The 12,129-nt window shown below is 51.8% G+C and overlaps 1 protein-coding gene and 1 long non-coding RNA gene across 6 annotated transcripts in view; one reads left to right on the top strand and one right to left on the bottom strand.

Moving 5' to 3' along the window:
• The window catches only part of LOC120867772, a 40,458-nt gene that overhangs the window by 18,643 nt on the left and 9,686 nt on the right, over positions 1-12,129 (top strand). For all 3 annotated transcript variants that reach the window (XR_005721990.1, XR_005721992.1, XR_005721991.1), the window contains 5 exons: positions 178-327; positions 1,499-1,819; positions 2,738-4,297; positions 7,753-8,168; positions 10,757-12,037. This is a non-coding gene — a long non-coding RNA (uncharacterized LOC120867772). The remainder of the gene's footprint in view (positions 1-177; positions 328-1,498; positions 1,820-2,737; positions 4,298-7,752; positions 8,169-10,756; positions 12,038-12,129) is intronic.
• Positions 1-12,129, bottom strand: part of CCDC13 (coiled-coil domain containing 13) — a 36,484-nt gene that overhangs the window by 15,907 nt on the left and 8,448 nt on the right. For 2 of the 3 annotated variants that reach the window (XM_040246091.1, XM_040246090.1), the window contains exons 4-8: positions 11,686-11,828; positions 10,014-10,103; positions 4,037-4,153; positions 2,726-2,830; positions 148-306 (exon numbers count right to left, since the gene is read on the bottom strand). In XM_040246091.1, coding sequence (XP_040102025.1) covers positions 148-306; positions 2,726-2,830; positions 4,037-4,153; positions 10,014-10,103; positions 11,686-11,828 — 614 coding nt within the window. Of the gene's footprint in view, positions 1-147; positions 307-2,725; positions 2,831-4,036; positions 4,154-4,287; positions 4,647-10,013; positions 10,104-11,685; positions 11,829-12,129 lie in introns of those variants that run through there. The other variant, XM_040246092.1, reaches the window with a different exon arrangement.

Raw genomic sequence — 12,129 nt, 5'->3', positions numbered from 1 at the left:
AGGAACCAGTCAGGCCGCTCAGGGTGGACCAGCAGGGCATGAGGAACATGCACAGAGGTGACCCCAAACCTCAGGGCCTCTGGGTCTTCACAGACGTCATGGTTTCCCGGCTCCACGTGCCCCTGATCTCCTGCCGGGCACACGTACCTCCCATCCTTCCTGTTTTTCCCTCTCCAGGTTGCGGATCCGCAGCAGATTTTTCTCCTGGGCCGACAGCTTCCTTGGGTCAGGATAGACAGACAGCTCACTGGCTGTTTCTTCGGACCGGCTCCGGGTCTGTCCCAGCTGTTTCTCAAGCTCTCGAACCTGAAGGTGGTTCCACAACAGGTCTGCAGTCAGACTCGACCCCTCAGAGGGGCCTCCCTGCGACGTGATGGATGCATGACTGCCCCAGACAGATGACACCGCAGTTCCAGATGGGTGTGGAGGCCGCTAGGAGAGGGACTGTGGTGGTGGGGGGGGGTTGGAAGGGGCCTGTGGCAGCATCCTGAGCAGAGCAAGGGAAGACACCAGTGAGGCTTTGCTTGGCAAACAGAAACTTCAAAGTAAATGAGAAAAATCACCCTATCTCTGAGGCCAAGAAGCAGATGTGGAGCCCTGGGAACTTGGGAGGGAAAGGATAGCAGGTCTCAGGACCAGGAATAGCTAACAGACAGGCCACCTGAGCCTGGGGACGCTCCTCAGGAGGCCACGGGTTCCTGCAGGAGATGCTGCGAGGGAGGGCAGGGTGTGGAAGCTGGGAGACCAGCTCAGAGCCTCGCTGGCTGTGACTCTGCACAGATTACTTCTCTGAATCTCAGGTCCCTCGTCTGTTAAGGGTAGGGGGTCTATGAGTACACCCTGTATAATGTTACGAGAATTCAGTATCCCAACTTGTCTGAGCCTGGGAATCCCCAAGATGTTTCTTGGGGTGACAAATCTTGGGGCCCACTCCAAGGGAAGAACCCTGGGATTTGCATTTTAAACAGGTGCTATAGATGATTTTTTAGTTTAGGCAACTTTGAGAAACCCCAAAATGGCCTGGGGGAAGCCCTCAGCACAGGGCAGGTGGAAGTCATCCTACAGGACAATGGCTTTATCACTTGGAGTTTAATGTGGATAACCCCTAGGGCCCTTCTAACCCTGATTTCTGTGTCAACACAACATAAATGGTGTGACCCTGAAAATGTTAGTCACTCAGTCATGTCCAACCCTTTGCCACCGTGTCGACCATAGCCCACTAGGCTCCTGTGTCCATGGCCAGGAGAAAAATTCACTGGTATCTCTGGTAAAGGGCTGCAGGATCAGCTCCCTCGTGTGGCACTGTGTGGTAATTCCATTTAAGCGCTAAAGAACACGCTTTTAACCATTTATTTACACAGCTATACAATACTGACAATAATAACTAAAGTGCTGAGTGCTTATTATGGCCAGCCACTGTGCTGGGTGCTTCCCAAACATTATTTTGTCTAACCCTTAACAATCCTACAAAGAAGGTATTATTATCTCCATTTTACAGGTGCGGAGACTGAGACACAGAGATGAAGAGTTTTGTTCAAAGACACCAAACATGTAGACCAATGACTGAGGCCAGACTCAAACTCAGGTCTCTGGAAGCTCAAGGCCACACACTGGTGGTTAATTACAGTTTTTTTTGAGACCTCTTCATTTGGCTTCAAGGATCCCACAGGAGACCCTGAGGGTAAAAGCCACTGGAGAAGCTGGGGTGAAGGCGAACCTGCACGTGGCAAATAGTGGAAGTGGCCCACCTAACTGCGCGTCTGTTAGTTGCTTGGCCCAGCTAACCTCAGACAGCGTTTCCTCCATGCCAGGCACTGTGGTAAGCAATTTACACATGTGCACGCAGTCGGTACCCCTACAACCTGAAGGGTAGATGCTGTCATTATCCACAGTACAAAGAGGAGGAAACTGAGACACAGAGACAAAGCAGCTTGCCTGAGGCCACACAGTTGGTGAGTGGAGAGCTAATTTTGCTGTTTTGAAATATATATATATTTATGTATTTGGCCACACTAGGTCTCAGTTGGGGTACATGTTAGTTGTGGGATGTGGGATCCAGTTCCCTGATCAAGGATCGAACCCAGGGCCCCTGCATTGGGAGCATGGAGTCTTAGCCACTGGACCACCAGGGAAGTCCCAGAGAGCTAAGATTTGAATCCAGGCAGTCTGGCTGCAGAGCCCCTACTCCCAGCCTCTTTGTTGCTGTTCAGTCACTCAGTCGTGTCCGATTCTTTGTGACCCCATGGATTGCAGTATGCCAGGCTTCTCTGTCTTTCACCATCTCCCAGAAATGCTCCAAAATATTTAGAACATAAATAGGGAGACAGGCTAAGCTTTTTTTTTTGGTGGGGGGTGGGGTGGGTAATTGAAACTTTCAAAAGCCTGCAAGCATTTGGACAAAACTGGTAAAAGCCTACAATAGTCATGCAAATTTACATGAACTAAGGGGAAAAAAATCTGCCTGGAGTGAAATAAATCAAAGGCTCTGACGTTTGTTGAGCGCCAGTGCCTGGCATGTAGTGTTCCATAAATGCTTGTTCACTAAACAACAAATGCAAATCAGGCTGGTAGGGGAGAATGTGAAACAACAGCCCTGCGAGTACCCTCCGCAGGACCTAAAGGCCTTGTTTGGGTTCTCTGTCTCTTAATGTGGGTCATCATGGGTCTTTCTAGGGCATCTCAAGCCTTACGTTCAGGGCCAGGAGGAGTCTGATGACTCACTCACCTTGCTCTGCAGGACTAGGATCTGTTGAGCCCGACCCCTCCAGGTCCCAGGCGAGGACAGGAGCTGCTGGATGTTCACATCTTCCCCAACCTCGCTAGTCAAAACCTGAAAAACGTGGGGCCTTCAGTATGACCCAAAGCACAGTATGTGCAGAAACAGTGCTGCGTGCCTGGCATTCCCAGAAGACCCGGCCTCCACCTGCACAGCCACCCCCGTCTCCCCCCTCCCCACCTCAAAGGCCAGTTGACCACGCTCTACGAGCAGCTCTTCCTGGGAAAGCAGTGAACCCACCTTCCCCAGCACTTCCGGTGATGCTCAGAGCAGACAAGGAGCCGGTGACAGTGCCCAGGTGGGGCCGCCTGCTCTTGACACATTCTGGGATGCGTGAATCACAAAGTTGACCAAGACCTGCTTCCTAAATCTGTTCACCTGTCACCCTGAACTGAGATTGTTCTGGAGGTTACAGGGACAACCTCACCACAGGGCCTTGCCCTCTGTGCAAAGCCACAGACAAGGGGCCATGTCTGAGTGCAGCAAGGCAGGGGCCTACCAAATGTCACTTGGGGATGTTTGCTTCCAGAAGGGCCCAGATTTGTGGTTGTTACAGGGAGATGTTCAGGCTCGACCTCAAGGCTTTGAGGTAGAAACAGTACACCCCAGCTTGTGCCCTGGGCCCCTCTGTAGCCTGTCACGGAAACTGATCTAGCGTACCAAGTCTCTGGTGCTTGTTTCCACAATAGAACTCTGTTTTGGAAATCTTGGCTGGTCTGAGTGGTTCCAGCAGGGAAGACAAATGCCAGAGAATTCACTATGTAAATAAAAATAAATAATGAACCAGCTGGGCCTGCCTCCCAAGTCTGAGCATTTTCCTTTGAAAGGGGCCTTTAATCCACAAACAACCTTTCCGTTTTCTAATATTAGAGACAGCAGAGGACAGGAGGTGGATCTTGGTAGGCTTCCAAGTCCAAGGTGGCTTATTAAGGAGACATCCAGGGTCTGTTGGGGTACACATAGCACAGGGAAGGTTTAAGGGACTTTCTAGGGTGGATAGCACTGTCTTCTGTCCAGGGTTGGGTGGGCACCACAAGGGCCTCTGTGCAGGGACCTGCAGGCAGCCAGCAATCCCCCTTACCAGATGGGTCTGTTTAAAGAGCTGGTGAAAGGAAGTTGCTGGATCTGGAGCCTGACCCAGAGCAAGCAACATGATGCTCACGGGACCAAGCTCCTGAACGGAAGGCATTGTCCAGCCGTGCCCTTCCCAGCCCTAGTTCCAGCCATACATAGAGGACCTGAACTCTGACCCGGAAGTACCTTCTGGGCCATCCGGAGCTCCTGCTTCACAGCCTGGATCTGGTTGCGGAGGTCACTCATCTTCAAGTTTGTGGCCGCCAGCCTGTCCTGCAAGACTTTCACTTCTGGGTTCTCCAGCTGGTTGGGAAAGACAGGAGGGAGAGAGGTCACTTGAAGCCTAAATAGTAATAATACTCACAGCCCCCGTTTCTCCAGGTGTGTGCAGGTACCACGCTAAGGCTCAACAAGAGGAACCCATCTCATCATCATACCCGCTGTGAGGTAGGTCCTGTTGTCAGACCATTGTGGATGCAGAGCAGAGGCTGGTGGAAGGTGAGCCCCTTGGCTTGAGGGACCTGGTAAAGGGGAGCAGGGATGTGGATCCTGGCAGCCCAACTCTGGGGCCTGAGCCCTGTGCTCAAGTGTGGCCCACACACATGTGGATACCTGTGGTTGACCACAGACCGGGAGCATCTGGAGGAGGCTGTTCCCCACCTCCCCAGACACTCACAGACTGTGGGCTCTCTGCTGTGTGCAGAGACTGGCATCACAGCAAATCCGCTCTCACTCAGGATGAAGAGGGAACGGGTTTATTTATAGAAGCCTGCCCTAGCTTGGCAGGAGGGCCACAACCATTCTAACTCAGGGCCTCCCTCTCCTAGAATCGTCAGACTGGGCCTTGGGCTCCCTTTCCCGGCAGTAAGCTCACTAAATAGAAATAAGGACCCAGGGCTTCCCTGGCAGCTCACTGGTAAAGAATTTGCCTGCCAATGCAGGAGACACGGGTTCGATCCTTTATCTGGGAAGATCCCACACGCGGCGGAGCAACTGCGCCTGTGTGCCACAGGTACTGAGCCTGTGCTCTAGAGCCCAAGAGGTGCAACTCCTGAAGCCCGTGCACCCTAGTGCTCTGCAACAAGAAAAGCCACCCAGTGAGAAGCCTGCACATCGCAACTAGAGAAAGCCCGGCAGCAGTGAAGACAGCACAGCCAAAAATAAATAAATAAATGAATAACATCACTTTTTGAAAAAAGAAATAAGGACCAGTTTAATCCCCCAGTGCTCCATTTCTGTGGTATAAAGAACTGCAGGAACCATGAGAACTCTGCCTGTTAGAGTTCTTAGCAGTGGGTTTTTTTTTTAAATAATATTTCATGTAAACTATTTGGATGAAATTTTTCTCAAAGTGGGGAGCTAATGTGCTCCCCATTTCTGACTTCAATAGAAGTTCCTGAGCCTCACAGAACTTTGGCATTAAAGGGACTCCAGGGTCAGCCCATTCAAACCTTTTCCATAGGTGGTGAAAATAAGTTCCTGAGAAGGGAAATACATGCCCTCTCAGGCACACAGCTGGCTGAGGTGACAGCAGTAGGGTTAGAAGCCTGGTCCTTCCCTTGCACCAACTGATTCTCCAAATTTAAGCTGCTGCTGATGCCCTGGCATGGTGGCAACAGGTATGCTGGTTGGTGGGCTGAGGGTCCCACTGGCAGTGACGCTGAGACCATCTGCTCCTGTCCCAAGACATCAGGTGGAGTAAACTTCTGGGAAACAGGGTGGATACCGCAGCGGCTTTCTGAATTTTTCTTAGTAGGCACAGATTAAAACCTCCGGGGAATGCTAGTGAAAGACCCCAGGAGACTGGGGGTGGGGAGCTCCATGGACCCCAGAGGTTCTGGGCAGCCCCTGTGAAAACCACTGATCAAAGCAACTAGACCTGCACACAGAGCCAGGAAAGCCTGGACTCACTGGGTCTCCTCATCTAGGAAATGCTTGCGTCCTCACAGTGCCACCATGAGGCTGAATAGAGTAACCGGTGTGAGCAGAATTTGCAACCTGAGAACTTAGGCAAAACACAAGGGCATCTTTTTCTTAATCTAATTTTTTGTCCGTCCTGCCCCCGTCTGGCTGTCTGCCATCCCTTCCCACTGTTGTTGGGGGCCTGTCTGCCCCCCTGCTAAGGTGCTGCTTTGAATCTTCCCTGGGTTAGGAAGCAGCAGCCCCTGCCTGACAACCCCCTTCCGCCCTATCCCCCAGGCTCTGGTGGGTGGTGGTGCAGGAGCTGAGAGAGCGCTTGAGAGCATGAGGGCACAGAAGGGGCACTCAGATTGCATCTTGATCTGGAGCCCGGGCAACCTCTCCAAGGCTCATTTTCTCATCTGTGAAATGGGGGCATCTTATACCAGCCCCTGGGGTACCTGTGAGTGTTGATGGGATAATGCATGTAAAGGGTGCTCCCTGGCAGATTCTGACAGAGGGTGATGCCGAGGGGGCATAACTTGGCTTGGGTCGGCAGCTGGCAAAGGTGGCTGAAGGTTAGATGGTATTCTGGTGAGGGCATCAGCCCATCTGCTCTGCCAGGCTCCACACCTCACCCCCAACCCGGGAAGCTGTGCCAACCCACCTCCTTGGCATTTCAGAGCTGTTTCTGCCCAGAGTGAGATACTACAGGCGTTCTGGGGGTCTTGGCTTTTTCCCCTGAGGGAATACCTGAAACGGTGTCCAGGGGGAGCAGACAGTGCCAAGGTCGCATACGACAACAGCTTCATGAGGCCCCGTGCAGAGAGAGGGAGTTCAGCTCTACTCTGGAATGCACTTGGAGCTCTGGGCCCGGACGGGGGTGAGCCCGCAGGCTATGGAGCATGGCCCAGGCCTGGGTTGGCCTGAACAGTCTAATGAGAGGGACATGGCTATTGTTCTTACTCTCATTAGAAGAGGCCTGGGAAGACTCGTTGCCGGGAGCCAGCACGGGCCATCCCATCCATGACAAGGTCATGTGGAAGAGAACTGTTAAGCAAGGCTTCAGGACTCGAGGGGCTCCCTAGACCAGCTCGAGCATCTACCCCAAAACCAGAATCTGTCTGTCTTACTGTTTTGTGCCTTTTACCAGCTCTCCTGACATTAACGGGGGGCTATCCCCAACCACCTTTCTCTGGAGAAAATCAACTTAGGGCTCTAGCTAATAAGTCTCCTGGACGTGAGAGGAATATTTCAAATCAAACCCCCTCTGTTAGCATTCTAGCTTGCTTGGCAGGTTTATCCAGACTCCTGCAGCTACACATGTGATTATTCACAGCCTCCCAACTGTGAGAGGCACGGGAAGCCTAAAACATAGAGCCTTTCAAAGAGTTAAAAGTTACTAGAGTAGTGCTGGTGTAGGATTTCATTATTGGGCCAATGCTTGTTGCTAAGTTCCCATATCTCTTATCCACTGTGCACCTGGGAGTGCATTAGTTAACATGGTTGGAATGTAAGAAAAACAAGTGTAGCCTTGAAATTAACCACATCAGACTTTTGAGCTAATTGGTTCTTTCTTGTAACTCACTGCACCTTTGCTCTGTGAGAAATGTAACTCTGTTTAGCATTTTCTGAGGCTGATATAGATTAGAAATATAAAGAAAAAACACTTGGAGGGAAAATAAGTTTTCTGGTTGAGCAGCCTTTATCAAAAGAGGGTCATAAAATGTCCACAGGCCTCCAAGACCAGAAGATAATGTACACAACATCATTTGTGGGAAAGGTATGCAGAAAAAACCCTGGCTTCAATAAGGGCAAAACTGCTGGAGTGTTTGGGCTGATTCTACATGACCTTGCATCTTTCATTTCCCTCTATGTACAAGTCAAGGTATAAAAGTCCCTTTTGAAAATAAAATAATGGGCCTCGCTTGAAGAAGCTTGATCACCCCGTGTCTCTTTCTCTTTTTTCCTTCTTTCTTTCTCTCTCTTACTCTCTTTTTCAGGCTGATCCCTTGGAGCATAGAGGTCTGCCATGTCTCCTTATTTGCCTGGGTTTCTAAGACCTGAACGGGAAGGCGCCCTGCGTCTTCACTCCCTCAGGAGACTGGGAGGGCACCTGTGGCCTTACGTAGATGGTGCAAGTCTCTTGTCTTGAGACTTTATTGATTTTCTGTGTAAACCAAGAAATATCAGCCTCTTTCTCTCCTCTATTCCTCTCTCATTCATTCATTCGCCAATGCCGTTTCTCCTTCGGGTTCCCCTGGATCCTGCAGGGGCTGGACCCTGGCAGCTCATGTCCTGAGGAGTGGAGACTGCAGCCCACCACCCACGCTTCCATCAGAAACCTCCCAGGCTCCCTGCTGCCAGAGAATGAAGTTGGAACTCCTCCTCCAGCTACTGTCAAGGCTTCCTTCCGCAGGTGACCCCACCCCAGCTCTGTTTGGATTATGTTCCCCTCTTCCTCCTCATGGGCCCTGGGCTGCAGCCAAATGTTGTCTAACTGATGCCCAGCTAACAAACAGAATAGGAACAGTGACACTTTCCTGCTCTGAGCTCGCGCTGCTTCTGCTAGAAGGGCCACCCCTACCTTCCTACTCTAGCAAGGCCACCTCAGGAAGCCCTTGCCCATCCCACCTCCTGGCTGCCTCGGGCAAAGTGCATTCCCTCTGTGAACTCCGAGCCAGGGGGGTCTCCCTGAGGGCCCTGTCCCCACCTCCATCCTTCAATATGCCTACTCATTGCCCCTATTGAACCCCGTTGTGGACAGTGGCTGGTCTTTGATTCTCTGTGTTACAGAAAATTCCATCAGGCTCAATAAGTGACAGAATGAGCAGTTTCCCACCCAGCACAATCCCAGTCAGAGATGTGGATGTACATGGGGCAGCTTAGCAGCATCCCCTAGAGCTGGGAAAAGCGCTGAATGTCACCCACTCTGGCCCCCGCTGAGGGCGGAGCCCCTTCACTGCCTCCCTAGCAATGAGACAGGTCTACACAAGGCTAACCTTCAAGAGATATGTCACCCTGTACATGGAGGGGCCCATCACTGTCCACTGAGGAGAGGACTGAATTCTCCTTGAGACAGCCATGAAGTGGCTTGACCCTGAGTTATAGACAACAGGGAAGATCGGGTGGAAAAGGGGGCACTGAACTGGGAGTACTGAGGCTTCGATTCCATTTCACCAACTCATTTGGCTTAAGAAAACGATGGGGGGATTTCCTTGGCTGTCCAGTGATTAGAACTTGGTGCTCTCACTGCTGGGGCTCCAGGTTCAATCTCTGGTCAGGGAACTAAGATCCCATAAACCACGTGGTGCAGCCAAAAACAAAAACAAAAAACCATGGGGAGGCCTCCTGGGATGTTCTTGAGTGTGTACTCAGTTGCTCAGTCATGTCTGACTCTTTGTGACCCCATGGAATGTAGCCCATCAGGCTCCTCCATCCATGGGGATTCTCCAGGCAAGAATACTGGAGTGGGTTGCCATGCCCCTTCTCCAAGGTATCTTCCCAAGCCAGGAACTGAACCCACATCTCCTCTGTCTCCTACATTGACAGGCAGGTTCTTTACCACTGAACCACCTGGGAAGCCTGTTCTTGAGACTCTGAGGTTTTTATTGTCTGGCTTGGGTTTGGTGCCCCTATCCAGTATCCCACTGGGTCAGACTGCCTTCCTTTCATGGAGTTGTAATTCCTATGTCCTAGGTTTCATGGAGGCTCATTGGCTAAGTAAAAATGGAATCTTGGAAACAGCCCCCATTCCCAGTAATCACTTTTACTCTGTAGATTTGGAGTTCCACCAAGGGAAGACGTCCCACAATATGGACTGCCTCCCTCTAAAACCAGAGTTCCATTGAGGAAGCGTGAGCTCCCTGTCCCTGGGGTAAGGCAGAGGCTGGATGTCTCCCCAGTGAGGAGGCTGTAACAGAGATCCTTCATGGCTGGGCTGAGAGCGGGAGGCCAGCTGCACCAGGCCTTCCCTCCTGATCCTGAAATTCTAGGACTCCAGGGTCCTCAGGCCCCTGCTGACCTCCCTGTCTGGGAACTAAATCAATTAGACCCTCACTAGCCTTGGGGCATTCCCGGCATCAGACGGTAGACTTGGTCACTGTGCCCTGATGGCTGCTCTGAGGATGCTGCTGCAGTGGTGGCACCGGCTCAGCAGTGGGGTGGGGGTGGACCCTGGAGAGAGATGCCTGCGCCCCCATGGAAGGGGGGGGGCAGGCCCATGGCTGCCTCACACACTCCCCAGCACAGAGGGAATTCATACCAAGACTCTGTCTCCCGTCTGGGTCCTTGGTGGCTTGGCTCCCGCGTCAGTGGGTCCCTTGGCTGGCAGCCTGGCCTGGGCTATCTGCAGCTGAAAAAGCAAACCTGGCGCTTAATATTTAATTCTGCTCAGGGGTTGTGGCACCTTGTGGGAAGTGCTCTGGTGCTGCCGTCAGATGTGCAGTCACCGATCTCAGTAGCCTATCTCTTCAGCTCACTTTAAGGCCCATTAATGGAAGAACTGTCCTTTACAAGCTGCTCTGCGATGGGAAAGGGTTTAATTGATTGTTTGCCCCATTCCCCAGTCACAGAGTGGAACAGCCCTAGGATTCATGAACAGCTTAATAAATAATGATTCTGCAGCCATGGTCTGCATCCAACAATAGCCTGGGAGACAGAAAAGGAATTACGGACTTCACCTTACACTCGAGGAAACAAGGTCAGAGATGCTAAGAAACCTGCCCGACAGGCTTGTGGCCTGGTGGCCAAGACCGCTGCTATATACAGACAGTCACCTGACCCTTTAAGGGCTTCCCAGGTGTCCTTCACACCAAGACCACCCCTGTCTGACATGGTTGGGCACGACCCACTTTCCCACCTCTTTGACCTCACCTTGCTCCATCCTTGGCCACATTGGCCTTCTTTCAGGCCTTTATCCATATTTAGGTCCTTTGCACCTGCTGGGTCCTCTTTCTGGAGGCCCCTGCCTCAACCCTCTGAGTCTGGCCCCTTCTCATCCTCCAGGGACCCACTGCACATGCTACCTCCTTGAAGGGGCCCTTGATGCTGGTCTGACTCCAGGAGGAAAAGAATCAGGCCTATTTTGCTCCTCACAGTCTCCCTAGGGCCTGGCACAGAGAATGAGATGGTTCTCAAAAAAAAAATTTGTTATAGAATAAAGAAGCTCTAATGCAATGCCAAGTATAATGACTGAGGAGGGTTTTGGAGAACAGAACTGGATTTGAAGTCTGGCACCACCACATGCTGTGTGACTTGAGAAAGCTTCTTAACCTCTGCCAGCCTCAGCTCCTCCAGCCACATAAGGAGAAGCTATGCATGTAGGTTCATTCCAGCTCCTGAAGGACCATGAGCCGCTGGGGCTGTGTCCTCGCTCAGCTGGAGGCGTTTATGATTAGCTGTGAGAGGGCAAGGGCAGCAGAGAGGGAAGGTGGACGAACATGGGACGAACTGATGGAATGTTCCTGGTTCTAGCTTCAAGTTAGCCAGAATCCCTGATCATGTATCTAACAACATCTTTCTGGTGCTAACTACCTGATAGGCTCTGTTTTAAGCATTTTACAACAGTAAGACATTTAATCCTCAGAAAACCTTGAGGTGAGCACCATCATCACTGCCGTGTGACAGGTGGAGGAAACAGGCACAGGGGGACTGTAACTGGCTCACAGTCACAATGCAAGTCGGTGGTGGAGCTGACATTCACACCTGGGTGGTCAGGCTCCAGGCTTGCATCCTCTCCAGTGTGCTGGGTTACCTCTCCAGGCCTGCTTCCTCCTTGCTTCCCAACAGTCCCCTCTCAGGATGTGACAGACTGAGGGACTCAGGGCAAACACTGACCTTGTGAAGGACCCAAAGCATGTGAGTGCATTCCCTCTCTGGAGCAGTGGCATGGGGTGTGAGGATCCCCTGGGGCAGGGGCACCTGAGATTCCTCACCTCCTGCTCCAGCTCCTGGATGCGCTTGCTGAGCTGCCGCACTCTGGTCTTTGCGCCCTCGGACTCTGCCATCAGCACCCGGTTCTTTTTGGACAGCTCGACGATTTTGGTGGCAATCACATCCCCAGCCACACCAGCCGTCCCTAAAATGAAGGGAAACGGTGAGATCCATTAAAAACACAGGCCTGCATGTTTGAACAAGCTTGCTGCTGCTGACCTGGGCCAGGCAGTGACTGGGGAAACAAGGAGTAGCTGACCTCGGCCACCTCATGTCTGTTGAAGAGGATGAGGACATGTGAGGATAAAGAACCTGGGGAAGGAAACGAAACCTAGAAGTACAGATGGTCCAGTGGTGAGTTTTGTGGTTATGTTTCCCTCCCAGGACTCAAAAGCATTACAAATCCTGCAACTAGACATCAGAAACAGGTCAAAGTGATCTGCCCT

The sequence above is a fragment of the Oryx dammah genome, unplaced genomic scaffold (assembly GCF_014754425.2).
Source record: "Oryx dammah isolate SB20612 unplaced genomic scaffold, SCBI_Odam_1.1 HiC_scaffold_9, whole genome shotgun sequence".
NCBI lineage: Eukaryota > Metazoa > Chordata > Mammalia > Artiodactyla > Bovidae > Oryx > Oryx dammah.
This window is presented reverse-complemented; position numbering and strand designations above follow the sequence as displayed.